Source organism: Microcaecilia unicolor, chromosome 1 (assembly GCF_901765095.1).
Source record: "Microcaecilia unicolor chromosome 1, aMicUni1.1, whole genome shotgun sequence".
Lineage (NCBI taxonomy): Eukaryota > Metazoa > Chordata > Amphibia > Gymnophiona > Siphonopidae > Microcaecilia > Microcaecilia unicolor.
This window is the reverse complement of record NC_044031.1, coordinates 103,195,263-103,222,692: the sequence shown is the minus strand read 5'-3', so window position 1 is coordinate 103,222,692 and position 27,430 is coordinate 103,195,263. Positions and strand designations below refer to the sequence as shown.

The following is a 27,430-nucleotide window of genomic DNA, read 5'->3' as shown; positions in this document are numbered from 1 at the left end:
TCCCATGGCCCGCCTTCGCATGCAATCTGCTCAATGGACCCTAGCTTCCCAGTGGTTTCAGGCTTCTGGGGATCTAGAAGACGTGATCCACCTGTCCACGAGTTTTCTCAAAAAGTGCTGACTACGGATGCGTCTCTCCTGGGGTGGGGAGGTCATGTTACTTCTTTTTATGGAGGAGGTTTGCCGTCTGGTGTGACAGCAAGGCCCTAGATCCTCGCTCTTGTCCTACACAGACCCTGCTTGACTACCTTCTGCACTTGTCTGAGTCTGGTCTCAAGACCAACTTCACACCCAGGGAAGCTGGTCCCTCCAGGAATGCGATCTGCAGATCAATCTCCTGGAGTTACGAGCGGTCTGGAACGCTCTGAAGGCTTTCAGAGATCGGCTGTCCCACCAAATTATCCAAATTCAGACAGACAACCAGGTTGCCATGTATTACATCAACAAGCAGGGGGGCACCGGATCTCGCCCCCTGTGTCAGGAAGCAGTCAGCATGTGGCTCTGGGCTTGTTGTCACGGCATGTTGCTCCAAGCCACATATCTGGCGGGCGTAAACAACAGTCTGGCCGACAGGTTGAGCAGGATCATGCAACCTCACGAGTGGTCGCTCAACTCCAGAGTAGTGCGCCAGATCTTCCAGGTGTGGGGCACCCCCTTGGTAGATCTCTTTGCATCTCGAGCCAACCACAAAGTCCCTCAGTTCTGTTCCAGACTTCAGGCCCACAGCAGACTGGCATCGGATGCCTTCCTCCTGGACTGGGGGGAAGGTCTGCTGTATGCTTATCCTCCCATACCTCTGGTGGGGAAGACTTTGTTGAAACTCAAGCAAGACCGAGGCACCATGATTCTGATTGCTCCGTTTTGGCCGCGTCAGATCTGGTTCCCTCTTCTTCTGGAGTTGTCCTCCGAAGAACCGTGGAGATTGGAGTGTTTTCCGACCCTCATCACACAGGACGAAGGGGCGCTTCTGCATCCCAACCTCCGGTCTCTGGCTCTCACGGCCTGGATGTTGAGAGCGTAGACTTTGCCTCTTTGGGTCTGTCAGAGGGTGTCTCCCGTATCTTGCTTGCTTCCAGGAAAGATTCCACTAAGAGGAGTTACTTCTTTTTATGGAGGAGGTTTGCCGTCTGGTGTGACAGCAAGGCCCCTAGATCCTCGCTCTTGTCCTACACAGAACCCTGCTTGACTACCTTCTGCACTTGTCTGAGTCTGGTCTCAAGACCAACTCTGTAAGGGTTCACCTTAGTGCAATCAGTGCATACCATTACCGTGTGGAAGGTAAGCCGATCTCAGGACAGCCTTTAGTGGTTCGCTTCATGAGAGGTTTGCTTTTGTCAAAGCCCCCCGTCAAACCTCCTACAGTGTCATGGGATCTCAATGTCGTTCTCACCCAGCTGATGAAACCTCCTTTTGAGCCACTGAACTCCTGCCATCTGAAGTACTTGACCTGGAAGGTCATTTTCTTGGTGGCAGTTACTTCAGCTCGTAGAGTCAGTGAGCTTCAGGCCCTGGTAGCCCAGGCCCCTTACACCAAATTTCATCATAATAGAGTAGTCCTCCGCACTCACCCTAAGTTCTTGCCGAAGGTTGTGTCGGAGTTCCATCTGAACCAGTCAATTGTCTTGCCATCATTTTTTCCCCGTCCTCATTCCTGCCCTGCTGAACGTCAGCTGCACACATTGGACTGCAAGAGAGTATTGGCCTTCTATCTGGAGCGGACACAGCCCAACAGACAGTCCGCCCAATTGTTTGTTTCTTTTGATCCCAACAGGAGGGGAGTGGCTGTGTGGAAACGCACCATATCCAATTGGCTAGCAGATTGCATTTCCTTCACTTACGTCCAGGCTGGGCTGGCTCTTGAGGGTCATGTCACAATGTCAGAGCCATGGCTGCGTCAGTGGCCCACTTGAAGTCAGCCACTATTGAAGAGATCTGCAAAGCTGCGACGTGGTCATCTGTCCACACATTCACATCTCATTACTGCCTGCAGCAGGATACCCGACGTGACAGTCAGTTCGGGCAGTCAGTGCTTCAGAATCTGTTCGGGGTTTAGAATCCAACTCCACCCCCCTAGGCCCATGTTTATTCTGTTCCAGGCTACACTCTCAGTTAGTTGGATAAATTGTTAGGTCAATCGCAGTTATGTCCTCGCCGTTGCGAGGCCCAATTGACCATGTTTGTTGTTTTGAGTGAGCCTGGGGGCTAGGGATACCCCATCAGTGAGAACAAGCAGCCTGCTTGTCCTCGGAGAAGCGAATGCTACATACCTGTAGAAGGTATTCTCCGAGGACAGCAGGCTGATTGTTCTCACAACCTGCCCGCCTCCCCTTTGGAGTTGTGTCTTCCCTTCTCTTTGTCTTGCTACATATGGGACTGACGAACACGAGCCGGTTTGGGCGGGAAGACGACCGCACATGCGCGGTGCGCAGGGGCGCGCGAAGACTAGCAAAGGACTTTGCTAGTGAAGTTTCCGATTGGAGGGGCTGCCGTGGACATCACCCATCAGTGAGAACAATCAGCCTGCTGTCCTCGGAGAATACCTTCTACAGGTATGTAGCATTCGCTTCAAAGCAGTTTACATATTTTATGCATGTATTTATTTTGTACCTGGGGCAATGGAGGGTTAAGTGACTGCTATGTGGACTGCCAGCACAGCAGTGGCTTGGCTCTGATCCTGGACACAACACAACACAGATTGTTTAAAGATAAGTGTTTGTTGACTAATGTTCTAAAGAAGATATTGACATATTTGTGTGCAAACAAAATAAGCATTCAAAAGCAGCGAAAAAAGCTAGTCTCTGAAATGATGCAAAAAGTAAGAGATCTGTTGGATCATTCTAGCTCTTTAAATCCTGTGTGATTTTGAGCCCTTTGAGGCTTTTACTTCCATTTTTTAAAATCTATGAAACAGGTCATTTTTCATTTTAGTGGATTTAATTTGGTGATTTTATAATTATATTTGTTTAATCCACACCCACTTGTTTAAGACTATAGAGGACAAAGTTGGTGTGACCCATGTATAAGTTGAGGCCACACACAGTCAAATTTGACCCCCCCCCCCCCCCCCCCAGCCAACACACACACACACCCGGAGGGAGCAAGGTGGGGCCTGTCCTCCAGGAGATTTGCAAATAATGGAGTCAGTGTATGCAAATCAAGTTCATTCATTGTGGATATCCTGAAAACCTGACTGGCAAGGTTACTTCAGGACTGGACTTGGGAAACGCTGATTTAGGGCATCTTTTTGTGCATTATTCATTCTAAAAACAGGTCTAGCTGAAAAAGTCTTAGTTTTAGTCCTGGACAGTTTTGTTTTGTTCTATTATGGCTAAAAAACTTCCAAGTCTTAGGAACTCCCAAATCCCGCCCTTAACACGCCCCTGAAATGCCCCTTTGAGATATGGACGCACTGCAGATGAACAGCATAGAAAAGCTGCTTCTCTAACAACTGTCTCACTAGTCTACTGTATTCTGGGCCTCCAGTTGTTGCAAAAGTTGCCACTATTGTTGCTGAGCTGTCTAACGTGTTGAGCTATCCATTTAATCCAGGCATCCAGCATATTCTTTGTTCTCCCTGAATATCAGGTACGAAGGAAAAACCCAAGTGCAGACAGTGTGGCTTTGCCCCGAGTCTATAACTGCTCAGTACGTCTTGATTTACAACTACTAGGATATCTTTACTTTAGGGATGATCTCATAGGCCTTGATGAAGTCTAACTTCCTCCTTAGCTTGAGTATATTTGCTGGCTTCTAGATTCCACTGCTACCACAAAGTTAAGTGAGAGAGAGAAAGGCATCTCGTAACCCAGTCTATTCCTAGTGCTTTTTCTCTGTCATAATAGTGACAGAGGAGATATCAGCAGGCTCTGTTCTGCCTTCTGAGGACAAGAGGGAAAGATCATACGGTGCCTATGCTTTGCAGCCATTTGCAAGAGGAGAGACTGTCACCAACCTCCACCTGCCTGCTTCTTCATTGGTTCAGTATTCTGCGGATGGCCTGCCAGTTATCTTAGCTGGTGCCAGTTCTTGATCATTGCTTACAGCCACCCGATAAGGCCCAAAAGAGAAGTCTTACCTATGTTCCAAAATAAGCACAAGTCCAGCAAAGTTCTTCTACAACTAATTTGGTACAGGATATCTGCAAAGTCTCCCATATTAGGCAAGAGTCTCCAGCTTCAGGAGTACATCTTCCATTGTCTCACACAAAGGCAGGAAACGTCCATCCAACTAAGACTCAAAAACAAAAATGATAGCTGCCGTACCCTATGCTTCATGAAGAATCAAAACCAAAACTCCTGAAGCCCATTTCGTGGTCATCCAGTGCTTACATCTTCAACTCATGGGCCAGTACTTCCTGCTGTTGATCTCAAAAGATTCATATGCAGTAACCATCATTATAATTACGATGATTGAATGAAAAGTAATGCCTCCACCTCCATAAATTTTGTTTAAATTAAGATATTGTAATGAACAAAAAAAAAAAATCAAAATTCTGCTTGAAATTTGCTCGTTACGTATATTTACTTTTCTACATAGTTGCCACACAATTCTGCCAATGATGGACAAATTTTTGAAAGTTGTCACGAAAGGAACCCCACATCTCGTCTCTTCAACTAGTTCTCAAGTCCTTTCCACCTCTTCATTTGAGTCGAACAGATGCCCCCAAAGGTATTTCTTCAATTTTGGAAAAAGATGTATACATTAAGTTTGGGCTGTATAGCAGATGGTATATGACTGTGAAATTCATCTTTGCATTTGCCTTTGTGGTGTTTTGTGCTGTGTTAGGCCTAGCTTTATCATGTTGCAACAAAATTTCCTTCTTGTGTTTCTGAAATCTTCTCACTCATTCTTTCACAGTTTTCAGGGTTGCAATGTAACTCTATGAGTCAATGGTTGTAGCAGGTTCAAGGAAATCCATATGAACAATGTCCCAAAAGACTGTAACCACAATTCTTACTGCAGAAGGCTGTGTTCTGCACTTTTTCTTTGAAGTGAACCTTTGTAATGATACTCCATGGATTGGCATTTTGTTTCTGGCTCGTAATGATGAGTTTGACTGTCATGATTTTGTGAAGAAATTCTCCAACCTCATTCTTGTATCAGGACAATAATTGCTGACAGATTTCAAGTCTCAAGGCTTTCATTTTTACAGTCATCATGCAAGTAACCCATCTTGCACAAACGTTTTGATATCCATGAATATAACAGGGGCGTAGCCAGACAACAGATTTTGGGTGGGCACCAATTGTTCTCCCCCCTCCCCCAACCACCACCCAAAAAATATCTCAGCTGGTGGGAAAACGCTTCTTTCCACCTTGGCAGTCTGCAGCAGGCATGCTCTGAAAACTGAACATATGCAGGTGCCGGTATCATGGAGAGAAGCATTTTCATTACCATCAGGAGGAAGTCTTCAGCTGGCTGAGCTTGGGATCCCACCAGCTACCACTAAACATGTTCTACTGTTGGGTGGGCCTTAGCCCTAAGTGGGTGAGCCCCGGCCCACCTGTGGCTATGCCACTGGAATATAAACTATGTAACCCATATGTTCCTGTGAAATGCAGTGTTTCATTTTCCTTTGAGTGATCCTCCAATTGACCTTTACAAGTTCGCCAACCTTTCTTGTATGAGACTTGTCCTTTGCTATCACAGGTCGTCCATTTCAATTTTGATCACAAAAATTAGCCCTTCACAGTCCACAATCTTTACATTTTGAAGTCCAGCGATGTATAGTATAGCTCTCTCTTTCATCAAGCACTGCCATTTCCTCCCTTCCCCCTCCCCACAGACAGTTTGAACTTCGTGGTGTGGCTTGTATCTCTTTCAGGGAGAGAAAACTAACAGCTTATAGCAGCAGCTTCAGAGAGCATTTTCCATCTCACAGATAGGCTGCAGAGAATACCTTCTCCTGCTTTAAACTTAGTCCCACCCACACCTAGAGTGACATGTCTTATATAACCTCCATATCAACCTAATCATTACTTTTACCTCACCCAAGTACACCTATTTCTACTCTTCTATCACCTTCTCCCACTACTCCAACCAGAGTTACACCTGATCACACTGATCACCCTTCAACATCTTCGGTCCTTCTGTGACTGTTCTCTTGTGCTTGACTGCTTAAATACTTTAAATTTAAATGCTTTACTTTTTGTCTATTAGATTGTAAGCTCTTTGAGCAGGGACTGTATTTCTTCTGTGTTTGTACAGCGCTGCATACACTTTGTAGCGCTCTAGAAATGTTAAATAGTAGTAGTAGTAGTAGTAGTACTCACATCAACACAGTCATCATCGCAAACGACCTGCATGCCACAGCGAATTTCAATTGGAAGGACTCTTCAGTCAGAAGTTCTATCATGGCACATTGCTTAAATCACGTCGATAAGTGCTCACTGCATGCTTCCATTTCACAAGCAATAGCAAAACAGCCTCTTCATACAGATACTTCTCACCATCTAAGGTGAAGGAAGAGATTTCAAAGAACAAATGGACACGATGTGTAGCACACCAGTGCTGCCATTTGTTGATGAATTATAGAGGCAGAGGTATTATTTTTTCATTCAACACTCATATAATTATTTGTAGGACAATTCATTGTATTAATGGCCAGATACTTGTAAAAGAGTGATTGCTACAGCAGTGAATACAGATATCATTCGCACTGATTGTGCTGAAGTATAGGTAATTTATTATGTTTAAAGTATTATTATGTTAGATTAATGTCACTGGAGATGTCTTTTTACAACTTTCAGGTTGGACTGTGTGAGAAACAAAATCTGGGTTGCCACATTTGGCGTTGTTTCATCTGGCTTAGCTGTGTTGACCAGTTTTGGATTGATGATGTTTTGTGGAGTACCATTCGTTGTTACTGTTGCAAACGCACCATTTCTTATTCTAGGTAAGTTAAATAAACTTAGGGGCCAGATGCAGTTCTCTGGGACAATACCTAAAGCACTCTGTTTACATATGTAAGCTCTTTGAGCAGGGACTGTCTTTTTGTGTATGGTGTACAGCGCTGTGTATGCCTTGTAGCGCTATAGAAATGATAAGTAGTGGTAGTAGAGCTAGTCCAGTAGAAAATTCCTTGTACTTACAAACAATGTTCTGTCTACTTTTTGTTGGCCCATGTGCACATAACTTGTGCATAAAATGATTTTTTTCAGCCTCGACTCAATGTGTACCTATAGCCTATGTTCACAATAAAGAAAGCCTGCAAACATTTTGTGTGCGCAGTTGCTAGTTGTGTGTGCTCCCTTTCTGACCTGTGAGTGCACAGCTTAGAGAGAACACTATTCATAAGGACACTCTTCAAAGTCATGTAGAGGACAATTATATAACAGTGTGCCTTATATAGGCCCCAAGTTGCCTATTTTCCTTTATAAAAGACTAGCATAACAGGTGAAATACATGCCATAAAACTGGCTTAAGCACTTGTGCCTAAATGCAGGAATTATGCTTGTAACTTAAATCATTCTATAAGTTACTAGTAAAAAAGGCCCGTTTCTAACACAAATGAAACGGGCGCTAGCAAGGTTTTCCTCGGAGTGTGTATGTGAGAGTGACTGTGTGTGAGAGAGAGAGTGAATGTGCGAGTGTGTGTGAGAGAGAGAGTGAGTCTGGGTGCGAGTGTGTCTGTGAGAGAGAGAGTGAGTCTGGGTGCGAGTGTGTCTGTGAGAGAGAGAGTGTGTGTGTGAGAATGAGAGTATGTGAGATAGTGTGTGAGAGAGAGAGTGTTTCACACAGATACAGTGTGTGCAAGAGAGAGTGTGTGTGAGACACAGACTCTCTGTGAGACTGAGTGTATGAGACCAAGAGAGTGTGTGAGTGACTGTGTGACACATAGAGAGTGAATGTGATACAGTGTGAGACAGTGTGTGAGAGTGAGAGAGAGAAAGACATTGACTGTGAGAGACAGTGTGTGAGAGAGTGTGTGTGTGACACAGATACCTCCCCCTCTCTGGGGTCAGGCCCCCCCTCTCTCTCTCTGGTGTCTGAGCGTTACTGTGCAGGACGCTGAGCTCTGGCTGTGCTTCAAGAAACTGACCAATCCTATTTAATAGAATACACCTCCAACATTCTGAAGCCGAGAAACCTCATGTGGTTGGTCACTTCTGCTTGTGACGAACCCGGAAGTACGTGATGTCAATTCAGGAGATGGATACAGAGAGCAGGAATGCCTCAGCCATGCAGTCAGCTTCAGAATGTTGGAGGTGCGTTTTATTATATAGGACTAGTAAAAAAGGCCCGTTTCTGACACAAATGAAACGGGCGCTAGCAAGGTTTTCCTCGGAGTGTGTATGTTTGGGAGAGTGTATGTGAGAGTGACTGTTTGAGAGTCAGAGTGAAAGTGTGAGTGTGTGTGTGTGTGAGAGAGAGAGTGAGTCTGGGTGTGAGTGTGTTTGTGAGAGAGTGTGTGTGTGAGAATGAGAGTGTATGTATGTGAGACACAGTGTGAGAGAGAGTGTGTGTGTGTGGGTGAGAGAGAGAGTGTGTGTGAGACACAGATTCTCTGTGAGAGTGAGTGTATGAGACCAAGCGAGTGTGTGAGTGACTGTGTGGCACATAGAGAGTGACTGTGATACAGTGTGAGACAGAGTGTGTGAGAGTGAGAGTCAGAAAGACATTGTATATGAGAGAGAGAGTGTGAGCCCTGCCCTCCCAATCCATGCCCATCTGTCCCCTGCCCCCTCCATTCATCCTTTTCCAGCAATTCCCCTCTCTCCCTGAGCCCTGCCCTGCAATCCATATCCATCCATGCCCATCTGTCCCCCTCCATTCATCCCTATCCAGCAATTCCCCTCTCTCCCTGAGGCCTGCCCTGCAATCCATATCCATCCATGCCCATCTGTCCCCTCCATTCATCCCTATCCAGCAATTCCCCTCTCTCCCTGAGCCCTGCCCTCCCAATCCATGCCCATCCATGCTCCTCTGTCCCCTGCCCCCTCCATTCATCCCTTTCCAGCAATTCCCCTCTCTCCCTGAGGCCTGCCCTCCCAATCCATGCCCATCCATGCTCCTCTGTCACCTGCCCCCTCCATTCATCCCTATCCAGCAATTCCCCTCTCTCCCTGAGCCCTGCCCTGCAATCCATATCCATCCATGCCCATCTGTCCCCTCCATTTATCCCTATCCAGCAATTCCCCTCTCTCCCTGAGCCCTGCCCTCCCAATCCATGCCCATCCATGCTCCTCTGTCCCCTGCCCCCTCCATTCATCCCTTTCCAGCAATTCCCCTCTCTCCCTGAGCCCTGCCCTCCCAATCCATGCCCATCCATGCTCCTCTGTCCCCTGCCGCCTCCATTCAACCTTTTCCAGCAATTCCCCTCTCTCCCTTTCACGACCCCCCCTCGCATCCATGCTCCTCTCTCTCCCATGTCCCAGCCTGGCCCGCCCTCTTCTCCCCCCCCCCCCTTCGCATCCATGCTGTCGTTTCTCCCCTGCCCTCCCGCTCCCATTGTTCAACTTTACTGGCCACCCTCTTCTCTCCCCCCAACTTCCTTTTTTTTTTTTTTTCTTCTTTTTAAATTTACCTCCGTGGCGGTTCCGGCAGCGAAGTGTCAGGGAAGGAGGCGGCGCTCCCGACGTCTAGCCTTCCCTTCGCTGTGTTCCGCCTTCTTCTGACGTCATCCTTGACGTCAGAAGAAGGCAGAACACAGCGAAGGGAAGGCTAGAGACGTCGGGAGCGCCGCCTCCTTCCCTGATGCTGCGCTGCCGGAATTGTTTGTTTTTTTTCCCGCCCTCGACGTCATGACGTTTGACGCGAGGGCGGGGCAGAGACGGCTGGCTGGCTTGAAGGCTTCACACCACGAATCCACGAACCCTTCAGCCTGGGAGTGACGTCAGATGGCTTCAGAACGTTGTCCTCAGAACGTTGAGGGTGCATTTTATTATATTAGATGTGCATGCCCTGATGCTTTGTCTGTGTATGTCCATCTGGCAAATACATGCTCTGTATAATATGTTTTATGTTTTAAACAGTTTTTATTATTTATGCATTCTTGTATCCCACTGTTATCGAAAAACAAGTTTTGGATCAAAGTGGCTTACAATTTACATATTAGTTGAGGATTACAATAATATGTCAATTTTAATGTAAAAAGTACATTGATAGTCTATATTTGTGTCTATAGAATTTTCGGAGAGATAGTCTGTGTTTTGTCTGTAGGATTTTCAGAAAGGTAGTTTTGAGGTGGTTAGTGCATTGATTTATGTAGTTGTCTGAAGGGTATTGATGAGGTGATTTGTAGAGGTGCGATGTTGATAGGGATTGGACTTGATAGAGGTGTGTTGATAGTTTGTAAAGAAGTACAGGAAATATTTACCAATTCTTACTACTTTTACCTAGTTATTTCTGATGCTTGCAGTTAAAAATAAAAGTGGCAGAGAGACCTAAATGATGATTCCTCAGTAAACCAAATGAAATAGCAAAACTTGTCACGCAAACAGTGGATCATCTCATCTTTAAATTTTTGTGTACAGGGAATACAATCTAAGAGAACAGTAGAGTTGCCTGTGCTTGTTGAACTGGTTACTAGTTTCCAGCCAAACAGAACAGTGATGAGTTTGGTCACTTTGAAGCAGAGATGAAGTTGAAGCTGGTTGCAATTCTTTTTTTTTTAGTCCATATATTTATATTGATATTTAGGTTGTATCAAAAAGAGAGAGAAAAACAGAGATAATACAGTAAACATTATAATAAGGTACAGAGTGAAGAATAACCACAGAGTGATAACACCTCTATCTAGTATTCCAGCATCATTCAGAGTTATCAAGTCATACATCTATATATACAGTAATTATAAACCATACATTATTACTCAGGTCACTAAGCATACATTTGCATTCAGTTAGTTAATAGTAGAGTATGTACTCTGATCAGGGAAGGAAGCATATTTTTGTAGATATGAACAAATTCAAAGCGTACGGCAGTGATTACCATGAGAGAGTAAATTGATTTTATATATATATATATATATATATATATATATATATATATATATATATATATATATATAAAGGTTTGTCATGATTTGCTGGAGTGCAACCACTGTGAGAATGTGAAGAAGGGAGATTTGCACTATCCTCCATTTGAGCTATTATAGGATGGCTTCTGTCCACCTTGTCAGGATGAACAGACAGATGTAGTAATGTTATCAGAAATTAGAGAAGCTAACAAACTGGGGAACACAATAATAATGGGTGATTTCAATTACCCCGATATTGACTGGGTAAATGTAACATCAGGGCATGTTACAGAGGTAAAATTCCTTGATGAAATCAAGGGCTGGCAGACTGGGCATCCAAATGGCTGATGACATTTATTGTGAACAAGTGCAAAGTGATGCATATGGAAAGAGGAACCCAAACTATAGCTACGTGATGCAAGGTTCCATGTTGGGAGTCACCGACCAGGAAAAGGATTTAGGTGTCATTGTTGATGACATGTTGAAGCCCTGTGGTCAGTGTGCAGCAGCAGCGAGGAAAGCAAATAGAATGTTAGGTATTATTAGGAAAGGAATGGAAAACAAAATGAGGATGTTATAACGCCCTTGTATCACTCTTTGGTGTGACCACACCTCGAATACTCTGTGCAATTCTGGTCACCCTATCTCAAAGAAGATGTGGAGGGGCATAATCGAAAGGTCGTCCAAGTACGAGTTAGGACGTCCTTATGACAATGTCCAAAATCAGGCATGTATAATCGAAAAATAGTTTGGGCATTTTTCGACAATCAATTATCCCTGTTGCAAAACGACCAAATGAGGAGCGCATAAACGTTACTAAATAGGGCACCCTAAAACGTTCGATTATCGCAGCTGAAAACGACCAAATCAGAAAGTGTGTAAAAGAATGTACATAGTTGTACTGCAAGTACAGTGCATGCTGGTCTGGACATCCAGGTACGGGAAATATGAGGGACGTTCATACGCGTCAAATACAGGAAGATCATGCTGCTCCACCGAATATTCCTCATATGTGCCCTATCTGGATGTCCGGAACTACATGCACTGTACCTACTGAACATGCAGCTATATGCATATTGTGTATATGTGAAAAGAGTTGGGTGCTTCATACTCATCTATATAAGGCAAGTTCCGCACGCATGAAGGGCCCGCACGCATAACAACCAGTCATGCACGTCTATGATTACAACGGCGTCCACGTGCTGATAGGGCCATATATGGGACGGTAAGACATATATGGAACTGTGCACGAAACGACGTCCGTCACGCAAGGGCGTCCATATAAGGCACTTGTTTTCCAACACCTATTCTCACTGAAAAAATGGCGCACCTGAGAAGGGAGCCTAATTACAGCAAAGCGGAGAGCCTGCTGCTGGTGCGGCTGTGCCTTAGGCACCGGCACAGGCTCTTTTTTTTTTGTTACATTTGTATCCCGTGCTTTCCCACTCATGGCAGGCTCAATGCAGCTTACATGGGGCAATAGAGGGTTAAGTGACTTGCCCAGAATCACAAGGAGCTACCTGTGCCTGAAGTGGGATTTGAACTCAGTTCCTCAGTTCCCCAGGACCAAAGTCCACCACCCTAACCACTAGGCCACTCCTCCACTCATACAGCACCACCACCTGCCCCCCCAGGATCGAGGCCATGAGAGCCTGGTCCCGCATCAGGGAGAGGCTTGAACGGTAAGTGTTTGGCCCACACACCCCCCTTCCTGTACCTACACATATAACAGCTCCGTCATCAATGTAACCAGTAACTGGAGTGTGCATGCAAGGATAATGAGTAATATGGCTACATGCACAGTCACTAATAAAATGTATGTACTTGAAAGGACAACCATTCCCACATCCCTACAATAATGTATTTCGTTATTTAATTATTTCTTGCATTTGTCTCCTACATTTTCCCACCCCTCTTTGCAGGCTCTATGTGGCTTACAATACATCATGAATAGTGGAAACATTTTACAAAATAAATGTATAGCATACTTGATAACATGGTAATGATAACACATATAAAGTAGTTTAACAAGCATAAATTATAATGCATACAAACGGTACTTTCTGGCCTCAAGGCCACATCTATGGCATCATCTGCATAGGAGCCAACTCGGTGGCTGCTGTGGGTGCTTGAGCACCCCCAATATTGAATGAATTCCTTGTATGTGTCCAGGGAGGGGTGATCTCCACTGGGGTTAGCACCCCCAATAATCTAAAAAAGGTGGCTCCTATGAATCTGTACCAATGGAAGTCCCCCCCCCCCCCCCCAACAGTGTTGACCCTCTCTGCTATTTTTTTTTATTTATTTATGCTTTTCAACAAATTACATTCATATTAATATAAATGCAGGATTAAAGATATTACAAACAGAGATAAATCTCTCCATTATTAGGATTAATAAACAGGGGAAAAAACATATACATATTGACCACCATAATTTGGGGGAACAAGACCTTAAGGAAAAACAAGGAAAAGATATACATTTCCTTCTTACAATCACTCAGAGAGGTGAGCATTAGACGTCCACAAGATGGTACAACCAGCATGCCATTGGGGCCATTCAGGGCTGAACAGTTCCCTTTTCCTTAGCGATTATAAATTCAGCCATTTTTGGGGGGTCAAGAAAAACATAAGTAACATTACTAATTATTACCAGGCATCTACATGGATACTTCAAGATATACTGTAGGTCCCTCCTAAGGCGAGAGTCCTCGGTTTAAGAGCCAAAAACTCTCGCCTTCTCCGTTGCGTATCTCTATTAAGATCTGGGTAAATCTGAATTTTACCCCCCAAAATATTGGCTTGCATATTCTTGAAATATAAGCGGAATATGTTATTCCTGTCAACTTCAAAAGCGAAAGTGACTAATAAAGTCAATCTTTGTGTAATTGTCTCAACAGAGTCTTCTAGAAAAGCTGTTACATTCAACTCGGGTAAAAGTTCTGGTTTAGAAGATTTCCCAAATATATATTGAGTCTTAACGACAGTAGGAAAACTTTCTTTAGGAATTTTCAAGATTTCTTCAAAATATTTCTTAAGTTATCTATAGGTGGTATTAAAGGTGCTTTAGGAAAATTGAGAAATTTCAAGTTATTCTTCCTGGTCTGATTATCAAGATTCTCTTCTGAATTTTCATTCCCCATAATTTTATCACATTTATACCGTTACTCACAGAAAATGTTATACCAAATGTTCTTTTGCTAATGTACTATTACCCTATCAGTTTCCCGCTGTCTCTTTCCACTGTTCCATTGTTCTTTTCCTCTGTCCTATTCCCTTAATGATACTTTGACTTTGTCTCCGCATAACTTCTCATAATGTAATCCATAACTGAGTTGTAACAAATCGCATTTCCATCATTTACAATGTATTGTAAGCCACACTGAGCCCGCAAATAGGTGGGAAAATGTGGAATACAAATGCAAAAAAAATAAATAAATAAAGATACTCAACTCTTTTTACCAGAGTCTCTTTATCTTTAATTGCTAAACTCGTAAGATTTTGTAGAGATTTCAATTCCCCGTCCAAAGTTTCAATATTCTCCTTATTTTTTTGAGCTTGAGAGGCTGTCAGGACTTGCATAGATTTAACTGATAATAAATCTTCTCTTAAAATATCAATTACCTGGATCAGGTTCTTGTTCATGCTCTGCATGACGTCCCAGAGATTCTCTAAAGTTATCTCTGCTGGTTTAACTACTCCCCGAACCTCCGGATACATCCCTCGAAGCCTTAGCAGAGATGGGGTTTCCCCCATCTTTCACGATAGAAGTCGCTTCTAGAGGCACACTTGCAGCAGGACCTCCTGACACAGCTTGGGAGCTGGGCACTTCTGTCCGCTCTTCTAGCTGTTCTCCGACTGCAAGAGAAGTTCCAGGTCGAGGAGGGGCAGTGAATGAAGGCGAACTCAACGAGACACCTTCCATGCTGTAGTTCGACGAAGAAACATCGAGACTGACCGTCGTGGGCGTCTGCAACTCCAGTCTCCGAATTCCGCAGTTCTCAAGCGTCTGCTGGCGGGGAGTGGAATTAACGGGACCAGAGGAGGTTGGTTTCGCCGCTTTCCCCTTTCTTTTCCCCATGATGTTCGGGTAGAAAGTTCACTTCACCACCGGCTTTAGCAGAGATCAGGAGCTCAGAGATCCACTTCCTCTCTGACCGCCATCTTGTTCTCCTTTGTATCGACCCTCTCTGCTATTTGATTGACAAATGAATGTGTGTGCAGAGGGCAAGAAGGACCATCCTCTGACTCCTGCTCTACAAACTTATATCTTACAGACGCTTTGGGGTTCACAGGGACCTGGAGTCCCTCCGGAGGAGGTTCCGGCGTGTGAAGATGGAGAGCCCAGATATCATCAGGGTGGTGCGACGGCACCTCAGGGCTCGACGTAAGTATTCAAAACAGGACACCTGTACTGATTTGTAAATATATTTTATGAATAATGCAAATGTCCTGTACAATATCAATTTCCATGTGGCTAATAGCCAACTAGTAAGTAATAACATATCTGTCCCAGATTAAGGACGCAGGTTGCAGGTGCCCTCCCATGACTGTGGCTGCAACTTCCAACGACCATCCCCCTGAGATGAATGAGATGACATGCTTCACTTTACTCTCCCCCTTTCTGGGGTGGGTGGATAGTGTGTCCTGGTAGACCTGCCTGAGGCGCTACTTTTACTGGATGTCATGGCCTCCCTCACATAAAAGTTATGTGCTAAACACCCTTCCCAATGCCCCCCCCCCCCCACAATAAAAACCACAAAAACAGGTCAGCAAACCCTCGTTGCATCTCACAATGCAAACATGCTGGTCAGCAATGAGTGTGGTCTGCCAACATGTCCTGTGTGTGCTGTGTCAGAGCAGCTTCCAGGGTTCCCTGTCATGTCATCTGATGCATCTCGGTCCCATGGGTATAGGCCATGCCTCACCACACCTTTCCCCATTCCCCGCCTCAAGCCACCCAGCTACTGCAGTATGCAAGCCATGTTGCATGTGCTGATCTCAACCACACTCCTTTTACATACACAGGGCTCCAGCACCAGCAGGAGGAGCAGGTGGACGAGGAGGGGCACCTGGAGGAGGAGGAGCCAGCCCAGAAGGGGCAACAGCAGGAGGAGGAGCCAGCCCAGGAGGGCCACCTGGAGGAGGAGGAGCCAGCCCAGGAGGGCCACCAGCAGGAGGAGGAGAAGGAGGAGCTGGCCGAGGAGGCCCACGAGGAGGAGGAGGAGGGGGTCCTCATCGATGATGGATGACCCCTCCCCACCTGCAGCTCCATCTGAGACATCTCCCTCCCCTTCGCCATCTCCATCCCCTGGGCCAGCTCCATCCCCTTTGGCAGCTCCATCGCCTGCCCCAACTCCATCCCCTGCCCCAACGCCATCCCCTGCCCCAACTCCATCCCCTGGGCCACCTCCAGCCCTTGGGCCAGCTGCAGTCCTGCACCTCCTGCAGCAGGTGGTAGATGGCCAGAACCAGCTGCTGCAGGAGGTCAGAGCCCTAAGGCAGGGTAATGAGAAGCTCCACGGCCCACTGAGGGTGGTGCTGGTGCTGCTCATTACCCTGCTACAGAGGGCACTGGTAAGAGGCCGTGGCCGCGCTTGACCTACTTTGGGGGGGGGGGGGGTTGTTGGGGGGATATGTACGAGTTGTGGGGATTTGTTGTGGGGGGGGGAAGGAATTGTTTGGTTGGGGGGGATATGTACGAGTTGTGGGGATTTGTTGTGTGTGTGTGGGGAATTGGTGGGGGTGGGGTGGAATATGTTGGGGTTTTTACATAAATATATTTTTGACATTTAATCTAACAGGATGTGTGTGTGTGTCTCTACCTTGTGCATTACATATAACCAAATGGTGGTGTTGATGTGAGAGGAGGCAGCAATATGCATTGCATGAAATGTGAAGTGTGAATGAGAAAGTTGATGCATGTCTGTGATAATGTTGCCCATACAGAAGGCCACCTGTTCATTCCAACCTGCATGGCCATATATGCAGGGGGGGTGGGCCACGGAGGCTGGAGGCTATTACTGTTGAGGAACACAAATGGCCATCCAGCCTCTCTCCCTCCCCTTTACCATACAGCCCCACAGCACAGAGTGGCATAAATAATAGATTTGTTGTCTAGCACTTGTGATCTGCCAAGTAGACACTTGCACATAACCCTAGGTAGCACATACATGATGTTTTCTCTGTGTGATCACCAGACACCCTTACCCACAACCATACCAAATTGGTGGGGGGCCCACCAAGGAGCTACAAACAGCTGCCTCATCTTTTCACATTCTATGCATCTGCAATGGAATATAGTGCTGAGGAGAAAAGGGAAAACAATGGGAAAACCATTAGACAGAGGCTTACTGCATCACAGTTGCAATATAATACAAGAGTTACAGAAGGGCACAAATAAATATGGTGTTCATTATTTGCTCACACCTTTTTCAGTAGTAGGTCAAGGTGACCTACATTCCGGTATTATGGGTCTTTCCCTGTCCCCAGGAGGACTGTAAGTTTGTACCTGAGGCTCTAGCTCACAAGGTGCAGTAGTGGGAATTGAACTGACAACCTTGTGATTACAAGGGTGGTGAGCTAACCACTAGGCCATGGCAGCCACCAGGTTGTAGCTACCTGCAGGTAATTTGGGTTTGGACCTGTAACCACAAACCCTCTCCCTCACCATGTCTTAAGGGCTCAGTAGGCAGTACCTGTGGCCACCTTGAAACTAGTTTGCAGCCTACATATTAGAAATGTTGTTGTTCCAGAACTATGGAGGATTGTAGGACTGTGTTCAATACTGTGCTAAAAACATGAATTGCCTATATTGTTCCCCCTCCCCCTCCTATCAAAAGTGAGAATGGATGACCATTTCATAAATGGGGACTGGGGTTCAGCACATAAACAAGGATTGAACCTACCGGGAACCAATACAGCAGCTGCAACAGCTGGCCCACAGCATTGAGGACCTGGCAGAACCACACAGTACGGGGCTGATGGCCTCCAACCAGTGCACAGGAACCTGTGGTGAACATACAGCTAAGAGTTGACTGCAGACTACATACAGTGAATGGACACTCCTTGATGATGAGCAGAAAGAGAAGAGGTGGCAGAGAAATAAGAGCTTACCATGAACGTCTGTTTCAAGAATGTGTAGTGCGCCTTCTAGCTTCTGGAACATTAGCTGGACGTCTGCCTCAGTGAAATGACCCTTACCGAGGGGTGCTTGATTTGGTGCGATTGTAGCAATTTCTTAGCTCCCACAGACTGCCTGCTACAACCAGGCAGAGAGAATGGGAGACAGTAAGGGAGGCTCAAAGGATGGAAACAGAAGCGTTGTTGGCTGAGGGCAACCACAAATAACAACCCCCCAAAATATACAGGTGTACCAAAGCATACATTGCCAAACACAAACCTTAATATAAGTGAGGGTAAAACATTGTGAACTAATGTGAATCAGAACTGCAAAAGTCCCAGCACATAAAATCGCGGTTTAAATGGCAATCAAGAAGGGGAAGGCAGGTGTGGACGCCCATAGTTATCTACCTATAATCAAAATCATGCGCTCCAAATCGCTACCTCAGCTGGGCAAGTTTAGGAATTGTGTGTATAATCGAAATTAATGCGCACATATCCGGCACGCCTATCCCCCATCCAACATGGGCATTCTTGGCGACTATTTAAACGCCCACTCTGTATTTTCGATACTCCATTGGTATAATGCCGCCACGCCAGCCCCCAACCTGGAAGAGTAATTTCTCAGATGCAGAGGTGGAGCTCCTGGTGCAGGAGATAGAGCAACGGCACACCAATCTGTTTGCTCCCACAGGGCAGAGGCTGGCTGCGACCACAAAGCAGCGGGAATGGGAGGCGGTACGTGACAGGCTGAATGCAGTCTTCCATTGTGGGAGAGACGTCGAGGACTGTAAGCGCAAGTGGCGCAAGCTGAGGAGGGATGTGAGGAGGAAGGCTGGGGCCAATCCCGCATCACATGACACTGCCAACCTCACCCCCATGGAGCTGGTGGTTCACGCCCTCCTACCCCAGGAGGGCATCCACGGGATCGGGTCCCTTGACACCTCGGCCCAGCCTGAGGGCTCAGGTAGGTTGTCCATTATGAAGTTGGGGTATCTGTTGTGCTTCACTACACTGTGTTATACAAGTTGGGGCCAGGGGGAGGGAGGTGGTGAGTGGGGGACAGGAGGAGGAAGGTGGGGGGGAGGAGTTCCACCAGGGTGTGTCTCAGGCTGTCTTCATATGTGGAATAAATGCCCACCTTTATGATGGTGTCCTGACCTCCTACCCCTACTCAGTTGCTCTGTACCCTTACTCCCTATCGATACCATAGTCATTGGCTTCCATCTTACTTGTCCTGTGTGTGCATCTTAATTAAATTGTAAGCTCTATTTGAGTAGTGGTAGTATTAATGTGTGTCATAGGAGCAGACTCTGTGGGTGCTGTGGGTGTTTGAGCACCCCCAATATTGAAGAAATATCATGTAGGTGTCCAGGGAGGGGTTATTTGCACTGGGCTTAGCACCCCCAATAATACTTTACACTTGGCTCCTATGGGCGTGTGTAGGTTACTACTGTGGCACAACTTTGGGGCCCTTCCTTCCCTACTCCCTCCTGTTTTCCCATCACCAAACTGTGTCTATTTCCTTCTGGGATAGGAGGAAATGTCCTATTGTGGATTAAAAACTGGTTGAAGGATAGGAAACAGAGAGTGGGGTTAAATGGGCAGTATTCACAATGGAGAAGGGTAGTTAGTGGGGTTCCTCAGGGGTCTGTGCTAGGACCGCTGCTTTTTAATATATTTATAAATGATTTAGAGATGGGAGTAACTAGCGAGGTAATTAAATTTGCTGATGACACAAAGTTATTCAAAGTCGTTAACTCGCGACAGGATTGTGAAAAATTACAAGAGGACCTTACGAGACTGGGAGACTGGGCGGCTAAATGGCAGATGACGTTTAATGTGAGCAAGTGCAAGGTGATGCATGTGGGAAAAAAGAACCCAAATTATAGCTACGTCATGCAAGGTTCCACGTTAGGAGTTACGGACCAAGAAAGGGATCTGGGTGTCGTCGTCGATAACACACTGAAACCTTCTGCTCAGTGTGCTGCTGCGGCTAGGAAAGCGAATAGAATGTTGGGTATTATTAGGAAAGGTATGGAAAACAGGTGTGAGGATGTTATAATGCCGTTGTATCGCTCCATGGTGCGACCGCACCTTGAGTATTGTGTTCAATTCTGGTCGCCGCATCTCAAGAAAGATATAGTAGAATTGGAAAAGGTGCAGCGAAGGGCGACTAAAATGATAGTGGGGATGGGACGACTTCCCTATGAAGAAAGACTAAGCAGGCTAGGGCTATTCAGCTTGGAGAAGAGACGGCTGAGGGGAGACATGATAGAGGTATATAAAATAATGAGTGGAGTGGAACATGTGGATGTGAAGCGTCTGTTCACACTTTCCAAAAATACTAGGACTAGGGGGCATGCGATTAAACTACAGTGTAGTAAATTTAAAACAAATCGGAGAAAATCTTTCTTCACCCAACGTGTAATTAAACTCTGGAATTCATTGCCGGAGAATGTGGTGAAGGTGGTTAGCTTAGCAGAGTTTAAAAAGGGGTTGGACGGTTTCCTAAAGGACAAGTCCATAAACCGCTACTAAACGGACTTGGAAAAATCCAAAATTCCAGGAATAACATGTATAGAATGTTTGTACATTTGGGAAGCTTGCCAGGTGCCCTTGGCCTGGATTGGCCGCTGTCGTGGACAGGATGCTGGGCTCGATGGACCTTTGGTCTTTTCCCAGTATGGCATTACTTATGTACTTATGTACCTCGTAACACCGCCCCTAACACGCTCCCGACACGCCCCTTATTTGGGCGTTTGTATCTGAGCGTACGAGCGAAACGGACGCACTGAAAGTTTTGTTTCCATTATACTGATTTGTTCATTTTTGGGAGGTAAACGTCTATCTCCCGATTTGGGTCGCACTATAGGCGTTTTTCTCTTTCGATTATAAGCAGGATAGTGGAATTGGAAAAGGTACAGAGAAGGGCAACAAAAATTATAAAAGTGATGGGACGGCTTCCCTATGAAGAAAGGCTTAAACGGTTAGGGCTCTTTAGCTTGGAGTAAAGACCGCTGAGGGAACTATGATAGAGGTCTATAAAATAATGAGTGAAGTGGAACGGGTAGACACGAATCATTTGTTTACTCTTTCCAAATATACTAGGACTAGGGGGCATGTAATGAAGCTACAAAGTAGTAAATTTAAAACAAATCGGAGAAAATATTACTTCACTCAACGTGTAATCAACCTCTGGATTTCGTTTGCCAGAGAATGTGGTAAAAGCAGTTAGTTTACCGGGGTTTAAAAAAGGTTTGGATATCTTCCTAAAAGAAAAGTCCATAAGCCATTATTAAGATAGACTTGGGAAAATCCACTGTCTCTTTCTTGCCAGGTACTTGTGGCCTGGATTGGTCATTGTTGGAAACAGGATACTGGGCGTGATGGACCTTTGGCATGTCCCAGTATAGAAACGCTTATGTTCTTATGTAAAATAAAATGATAAGGATACCATAATGCATAAATACCAATAATAACAAGGGATAAAAAACACTAAACATATTCAAACCACACAAATTAATCAATATATAGATGCAAAAACACAAATAAAATCTAATATATCTAACAGATATGCTTCATAACACATGAAACTAGATAATGTAAAATGAAATAAAAGACATATCTCTCTATATAAAAGTACCTCCAACATTCTATGAAGCTTCCACAACTCCCAACGTTCTAAATGCATGGTGGTGAAACCCACATCTCCTGAATTGATATCACGTACTTCCGGGTTCGTCACAAGCAGAAGTGACCAACCACACGAGGTTTCTTGGCTTCAGAATGTTGGAGGTGCATTCTATTACATAGGATTGGTCAGTTCATTGAAGCACAGCCAGAGCTCAGTGTCCTGCACAGTAACACTCAGACACCAGAGAGAGAGAAGGGGGGCCTGAAACAAGAGAGAGGGAGGGGGGGGGGCTGACACCAGAGAGGGGGGGAGAGTTATCTCTGTCACACACACACACTCTCTCTCTCACAGTCAATGTCTTTCTCTCTCTCACTCTCACACACTCTATGTCTCACACTGTATCACATTCACTCTCTATGTGTCACACAGTCACTCACACACTCTCTTGGTCTCATACACTCAGTCTCACAGAGTCTGTGTCTCACATACACTCTCTCGCACACACTGTATCTGTGTGAAACACACTCTTTCTCACACTGTCTCACATACACACTTGCACACACTCTCATTCTCACGCACACACTGTCATTCTCACACACACACTGTCTCTCTCACAGACACACTCACATATTCACTCTCTCTCACACACAGTCACTCTCACATACATTCTCTCAAACATACACAATCCGAGGAAAACCTTGCTAGCGCCCATTTCATTTGTGTCAGAAACGGGCCTTTTTTACTAGTTTTCAATATTTAGGATTAGGCTCTTGAATCCAAACCATTTAAAAACAAATTCTACTGAATGAATAAGTCAAAAAGTGTATATTGACTAAAGAATGTCATAAAAAAAGGTCTCACATCAAATTCAGAATTCAGGCCCTCTGGTTCTACGGATCTCAGATTAAAAATGAAATGTTGTTCCTCATGTTGTAGAAGTTTATCACCGTCTCCTCTTCTCCAGTTTAGGCTTATCTGTTTAATGATAAAGCATTGTAGATCATCTATTGTGTGGTTAACTTGGTACTTCTGAGTTCTATAATTCTGGTCTTTATCATCCCTCTCGTTTTTCCAATGTAAAATAGGCTATTCAGAGCATACTATTGCATATATCACATTTGTCGAATTCAGTAAGTAGAATGTTTTAGAACAAAGTTGAATTTGGTAACCAGATGTTCAAACTATTCAGAGATCTTGTGTCTGCAAACAGAACACTTCCTACATGGTGAATGTCCTGTTAAGTCTTGATCCACTTGTTGACGTTCAGAAAGTGCTGAGGTTCAAAACAAATTTAAAGTCCTAATATTAATGCAAGTAGCAAACACAGCTTTGTCTAAGGTAGACGTATTCATTCTGCAGTACTTTCATCAAAAGTCCTTAAGTTCTGTCAGGATAGATCCTTGACCCGTGTCTTTTGTCTCAACCAGCCCACTTCAATGCAATGGGAAATGTTAGGGTACTTCCCCTTTCAGGGGTCCCTGTAGATGGGGGTGAGGAACCCCTTCCCCCACCAAAAAGAAGGCCTTCACTCCCAGCCCTCTCTCACTTTCTTTTATTCTTGGGTCCTGTTTAATCAGTCTTTCATAACAAAGTTAGGTCCATAGTTCATTTCAAATGCAATATTATTAGATTGTAAGCTCTTTGAGCAGGGACTGTCTTTCTTCTATGTTTGTGCAGCGCTGCGTATGCCTTGTAGCGCTATAGAAATGCTAAATAGTAGTAGTAGTAGTAGTAGTAGTAATATACTTTTAAAAATCAAAGGAACTACAGCCCTGGCTTCAGTCCGTCTCCCCCAGATTTGGGCAACCACCTCCCCTGCAGTGTTTCTCTTTCTCACACTGGCCCACTCACTGCTGCCATAAGCAAAAACTCAAAGTGTCCCCAAAATCTTGGACACATGTAGACAAAGGAAAATGCTCAAAGACTTAGCTCCAAGTCCATGTCTTCCTCTGCTGCTTTAGGATTGTTTCCTCCAATACCACTCATACTTCCTCTTTCACATCCATGTCCTCAGGCACTTCCTCAGCCTGTGGGTTTGAAGTCTCTAACTCCATAGGCTGTGCTTCTTCCTCTAACCCAGGTTTTCCCCACCCTTCTGCTTCCTCCTCTCTAGCCTACTGGAGTCTTGATGTTCTCTCTGAGGGCCACTGATTGACAGTTCTAGGACTGGGGAATCAGGATCCTCCCCCTTGGGGTTATTCTTGGTTTACTTCTTCATACTTTGTTTACATGTTCTATCAATTTCAGAATCAGCTAGTAGTCGTTCATAGAACTGATCAGCTTTATTCTCATCTGCATCTGTTGTTGGCATTCATACTTGAATAATAGTCATGTTAAAGGGTGTTCCTCATAGGATGATAGAAATTAAGCGTTCACTGACAGCACAATATTTCATTACATTTCTTGCAAGCTTCTTAAATATTATGCAACATTATTTCTTCCATGCCTTTAATTTCTCTTGTAGTCCATGTTATTCCTCAGATTCATACTCTCAAATGCCAGTCTATTTCAGTTCACTGACGCCCAACAGTTTGAGTTGTGAACATTCTATTTGATTCATCACCATGTCCAGCTTTCCTTGGTTCATGCTTAGTATGTTCCATGTAAGATGTCTGCAGATTCTGACCCTCATTTCATGCACAACGACATCAGCAGTCTGTCAGATCAACTTCCAAATGCATCACAAATGCTGGCTTTACTCTAAAGGGTCTTCAGCTCTTCCTTCATTTGGTTTGTGGCTTATATAAGGCTTCTGATTTTAAGTTTTAACTGATAAACACTTTGATGCAAAAAACAGTTAAAATAAGTGTTTCTTGGCTAAACACCAGAAAAACACCCCTTTCACCCCTTCCCTGGCTTTTCTAGTATCATCCACCCAGTGATTTTCCCCTATATGGAAGCCTGAGCCCTTGCTGTAATACCATGATATTACCACTTAGAGGTCTCAGCAGCCAGTTTGTGATCCAGGACTGTCACGCAGGAGCAAGTGGGTATTGCTTCCAGCCCACTAATCACCAAGGACCCCCAATAAGGATTAGTTGGAGATTTAAGGTTGGGAGTCAGGGGATCAGCTAGAGGCTGCTTTGAGGGGGGAGGGGCTATTGGAGAAGTTGGCCTCATGGAGAGGTTGCCACATAGTTTGGGGTGCTGTGGCCACATGGGGGGGGGGGGATTCTGCCATAGACACAAGGGGGATCCTGTATCTGGAGAGTTTCCTGCATTGGGAGGTTCCTACCATGGGAGAGGGGATATGGCTGGGGGGGGGGGGGGGGGGGAGTGCCACAACCTATTGAATCAACCTGGGGCAAATTAGCAGCCCTACCTCCTGCAGAGCCTGGCTCTGGAGTGCACCTACCACACATCACATCCTGCACCTACCACACATCACATCCCAGGTGTCAGATGGCCTTGTGAGGAGTTCTGACTATCAAGAGCTGAAATCAGACCAGTGTTTCCTTAAGGCACTGGAGACCAAATAATGTTGAGTCCTAGTCTAAATATATTTACTAAAGATCATTTTCAGACAACCTCTGCTGAATTTAAGGCTTGTATTGGAGATTGCTCTTGCCTTCTGTCTTTCACACAACTTCCTTGATTCCACTTAGTAACAAATAAGCACTTTGGGTTTTTTCAGTACCTGTCTCTGTGTTACCTTAGCTTACATTACAATCCATTGTCTCTCCTTGATTGCTATTAAACGATTTGTTGTTCTCTTCTTCTTTTTAGGTGTTGGAGTTGATGACATGTTCATCATGATCTCCTGCTGGCAACAGACTAAAGTAAAAAGTAAAGTTAAAGACCGGATGGCTGACACCTACGCAGATGCAGCAGTGTCTATAACAATCACCACTCTGACTACTGTTTTTGCCTTCTATATAGGAATTATGACCTCTTTTCAATCAGTTAGGTCCTTTTGCAGCTACACTGGTACTGCTATCTTATTTTGCTATTTATACAACATTACCTTCTTCGGGGCTGTTTTGGCTCTAAATGGCAAACGAGAAGAAGACAACAGGCATTGGCTGACTTGCAGAATAGTGAAGGAAGATGTTGAACCTGAGCGTTCCTCTATGTATAACATGTGCTGTGTGGGAGGAGCTTTTAACAGGACAACAGGTGCAGAAGAAGAGTATCCAATGACTACATTCTTTAAAAACTATTATGGTCCTTTTCTTACAAACAAATGGACTAAGGTTTTCGTGGTGGTATTTTATGGGGGATACGTGGCTAGTAGTATTTATGGTTGTTTTCAGATGCAGGAAGGGATAGATCTTCGAAATCTAGCTACTGATGATTCTTATGTCATTCCATTTTATGATAGTGAAGATTTATATTTTTCAGAATATGGCCCAAGAGTGATGGTTGCTGTAACAGAACCATTACCATACTGGAATTCATCTGTCCGCACTAAAATTGAGAAATGTATGGAGTCTTTAGAAAATAATTCTTATGCTGATAGAAATCTTTCAGAATCCTGGCTGAGAACGTATGAGATATTGTCAAAAATGTTTAATATATCTATAGACAGTGAACATAGTTTTTCTCATAATTTAAGCAGACTATTTACATTTTTTCCAGAGTATAAACAGGACATTTTTCTAAACAATCAGAAAATAGAAGCATCACGTTTCTTCATTCAGACTATAAATGTTACGACTGCAGTTGATGAGAAGACTTTGTTAAATCAATTAAGAGAAGAAGCAAAGAATTGTAAAATTCCAATTGTGATATATCACCCGGCATTTATATTCTTTGACCAGTATGTTGTAATAATTGAAAACACTATTCAAAATGTCGCAGTTGCAACTGGAGTTATGTTGGTAATCTCCCTTTTATTAATTCCTCATCCAATCTGCTCTTTGTGGGTGACGTTTGCAATTGCTTCTATCATAGTTGGTGTTTCTGGTTTTATGGCTTACTGGAGAGTACCTCTAGATTCCATATCTATGATTAATCTTGTCATTTGTATAGGATTTTCGGTGGACTTTTCAGCCCACATTTCCTATGCATTTGTTTCAAGTAAAAAATCTAGTGTAAATGAAAAGGTCATTGATGCATTGCACCTTCTTGGCTATCCAATTGTGCAAGGTGCTCTCTCGACAATATTAGGAGTTTTTGCACTCTCTGCAGCTGGAAGTTACATTTTCAGAACCTTTTTCAAGATCATGTTTCTTGTAATATCATTTGGTGCTCTTCATGGCCTTGTTTTTATTCCAGTGTTCTTAACCTTTTTGGAATTTGTAATAAATCAAATTGCAGGATAGGAAAAAAATAACAGTAGTAGTGCCACAAAATTTCCAGATGTTTTAAAATCTGAAAACCAGGTTGGTGCTATAGGTGCTCATTCCTTACCAGGGATTGTCACTGCATTTCCAAGAGTTATCCATATCCCTGATGGAAAGCTGAGCACTAACGTTAATGCTATATCTCAACATGCACAAAATAATTCAGTTCCTTCAGCTTTTCAAGCATATAGTGACAGCAATAACTTATACGTCAGAAATAATTCATCAGTGGGTTACAAAAGGCAAATAGAACAGTATTGTTACCAAAACAATATAGATCCAGATTGCACTTAAATGTGGTACAGTAACTGTGGGACAAAACCAGGCGATTTGAAGTTGGAAATATAAATGACCCTAAACTGACTATCCAACAATATTCAGCAGGACATAGCCGGCTCTCTCCCACTGAATATTGTCGGCTAGTGCT

General features: G+C 44.5%; 1 protein-coding gene across 1 annotated transcript in view; it reads left to right on the top strand.

Moving 5' to 3' along the window:
• Positions 1-26,962, top strand: part of LOC115468624 (patched domain-containing protein 3-like) — a 90,493-nt gene extending 63,531 nt beyond the window's left edge. Inside the window, 3 exon segments of the mRNA XM_030200503.1 lie at positions 6,750-6,895; positions 25,445-26,945; positions 26,947-26,962. Of these exon segments, the coding sequence (XP_030056363.1) occupies positions 6,750-6,895; positions 25,445-26,945; positions 26,947-26,962 (1,663 nt within the window).
• Positions 26,963-27,430: the final 468 nt, after the last annotated feature.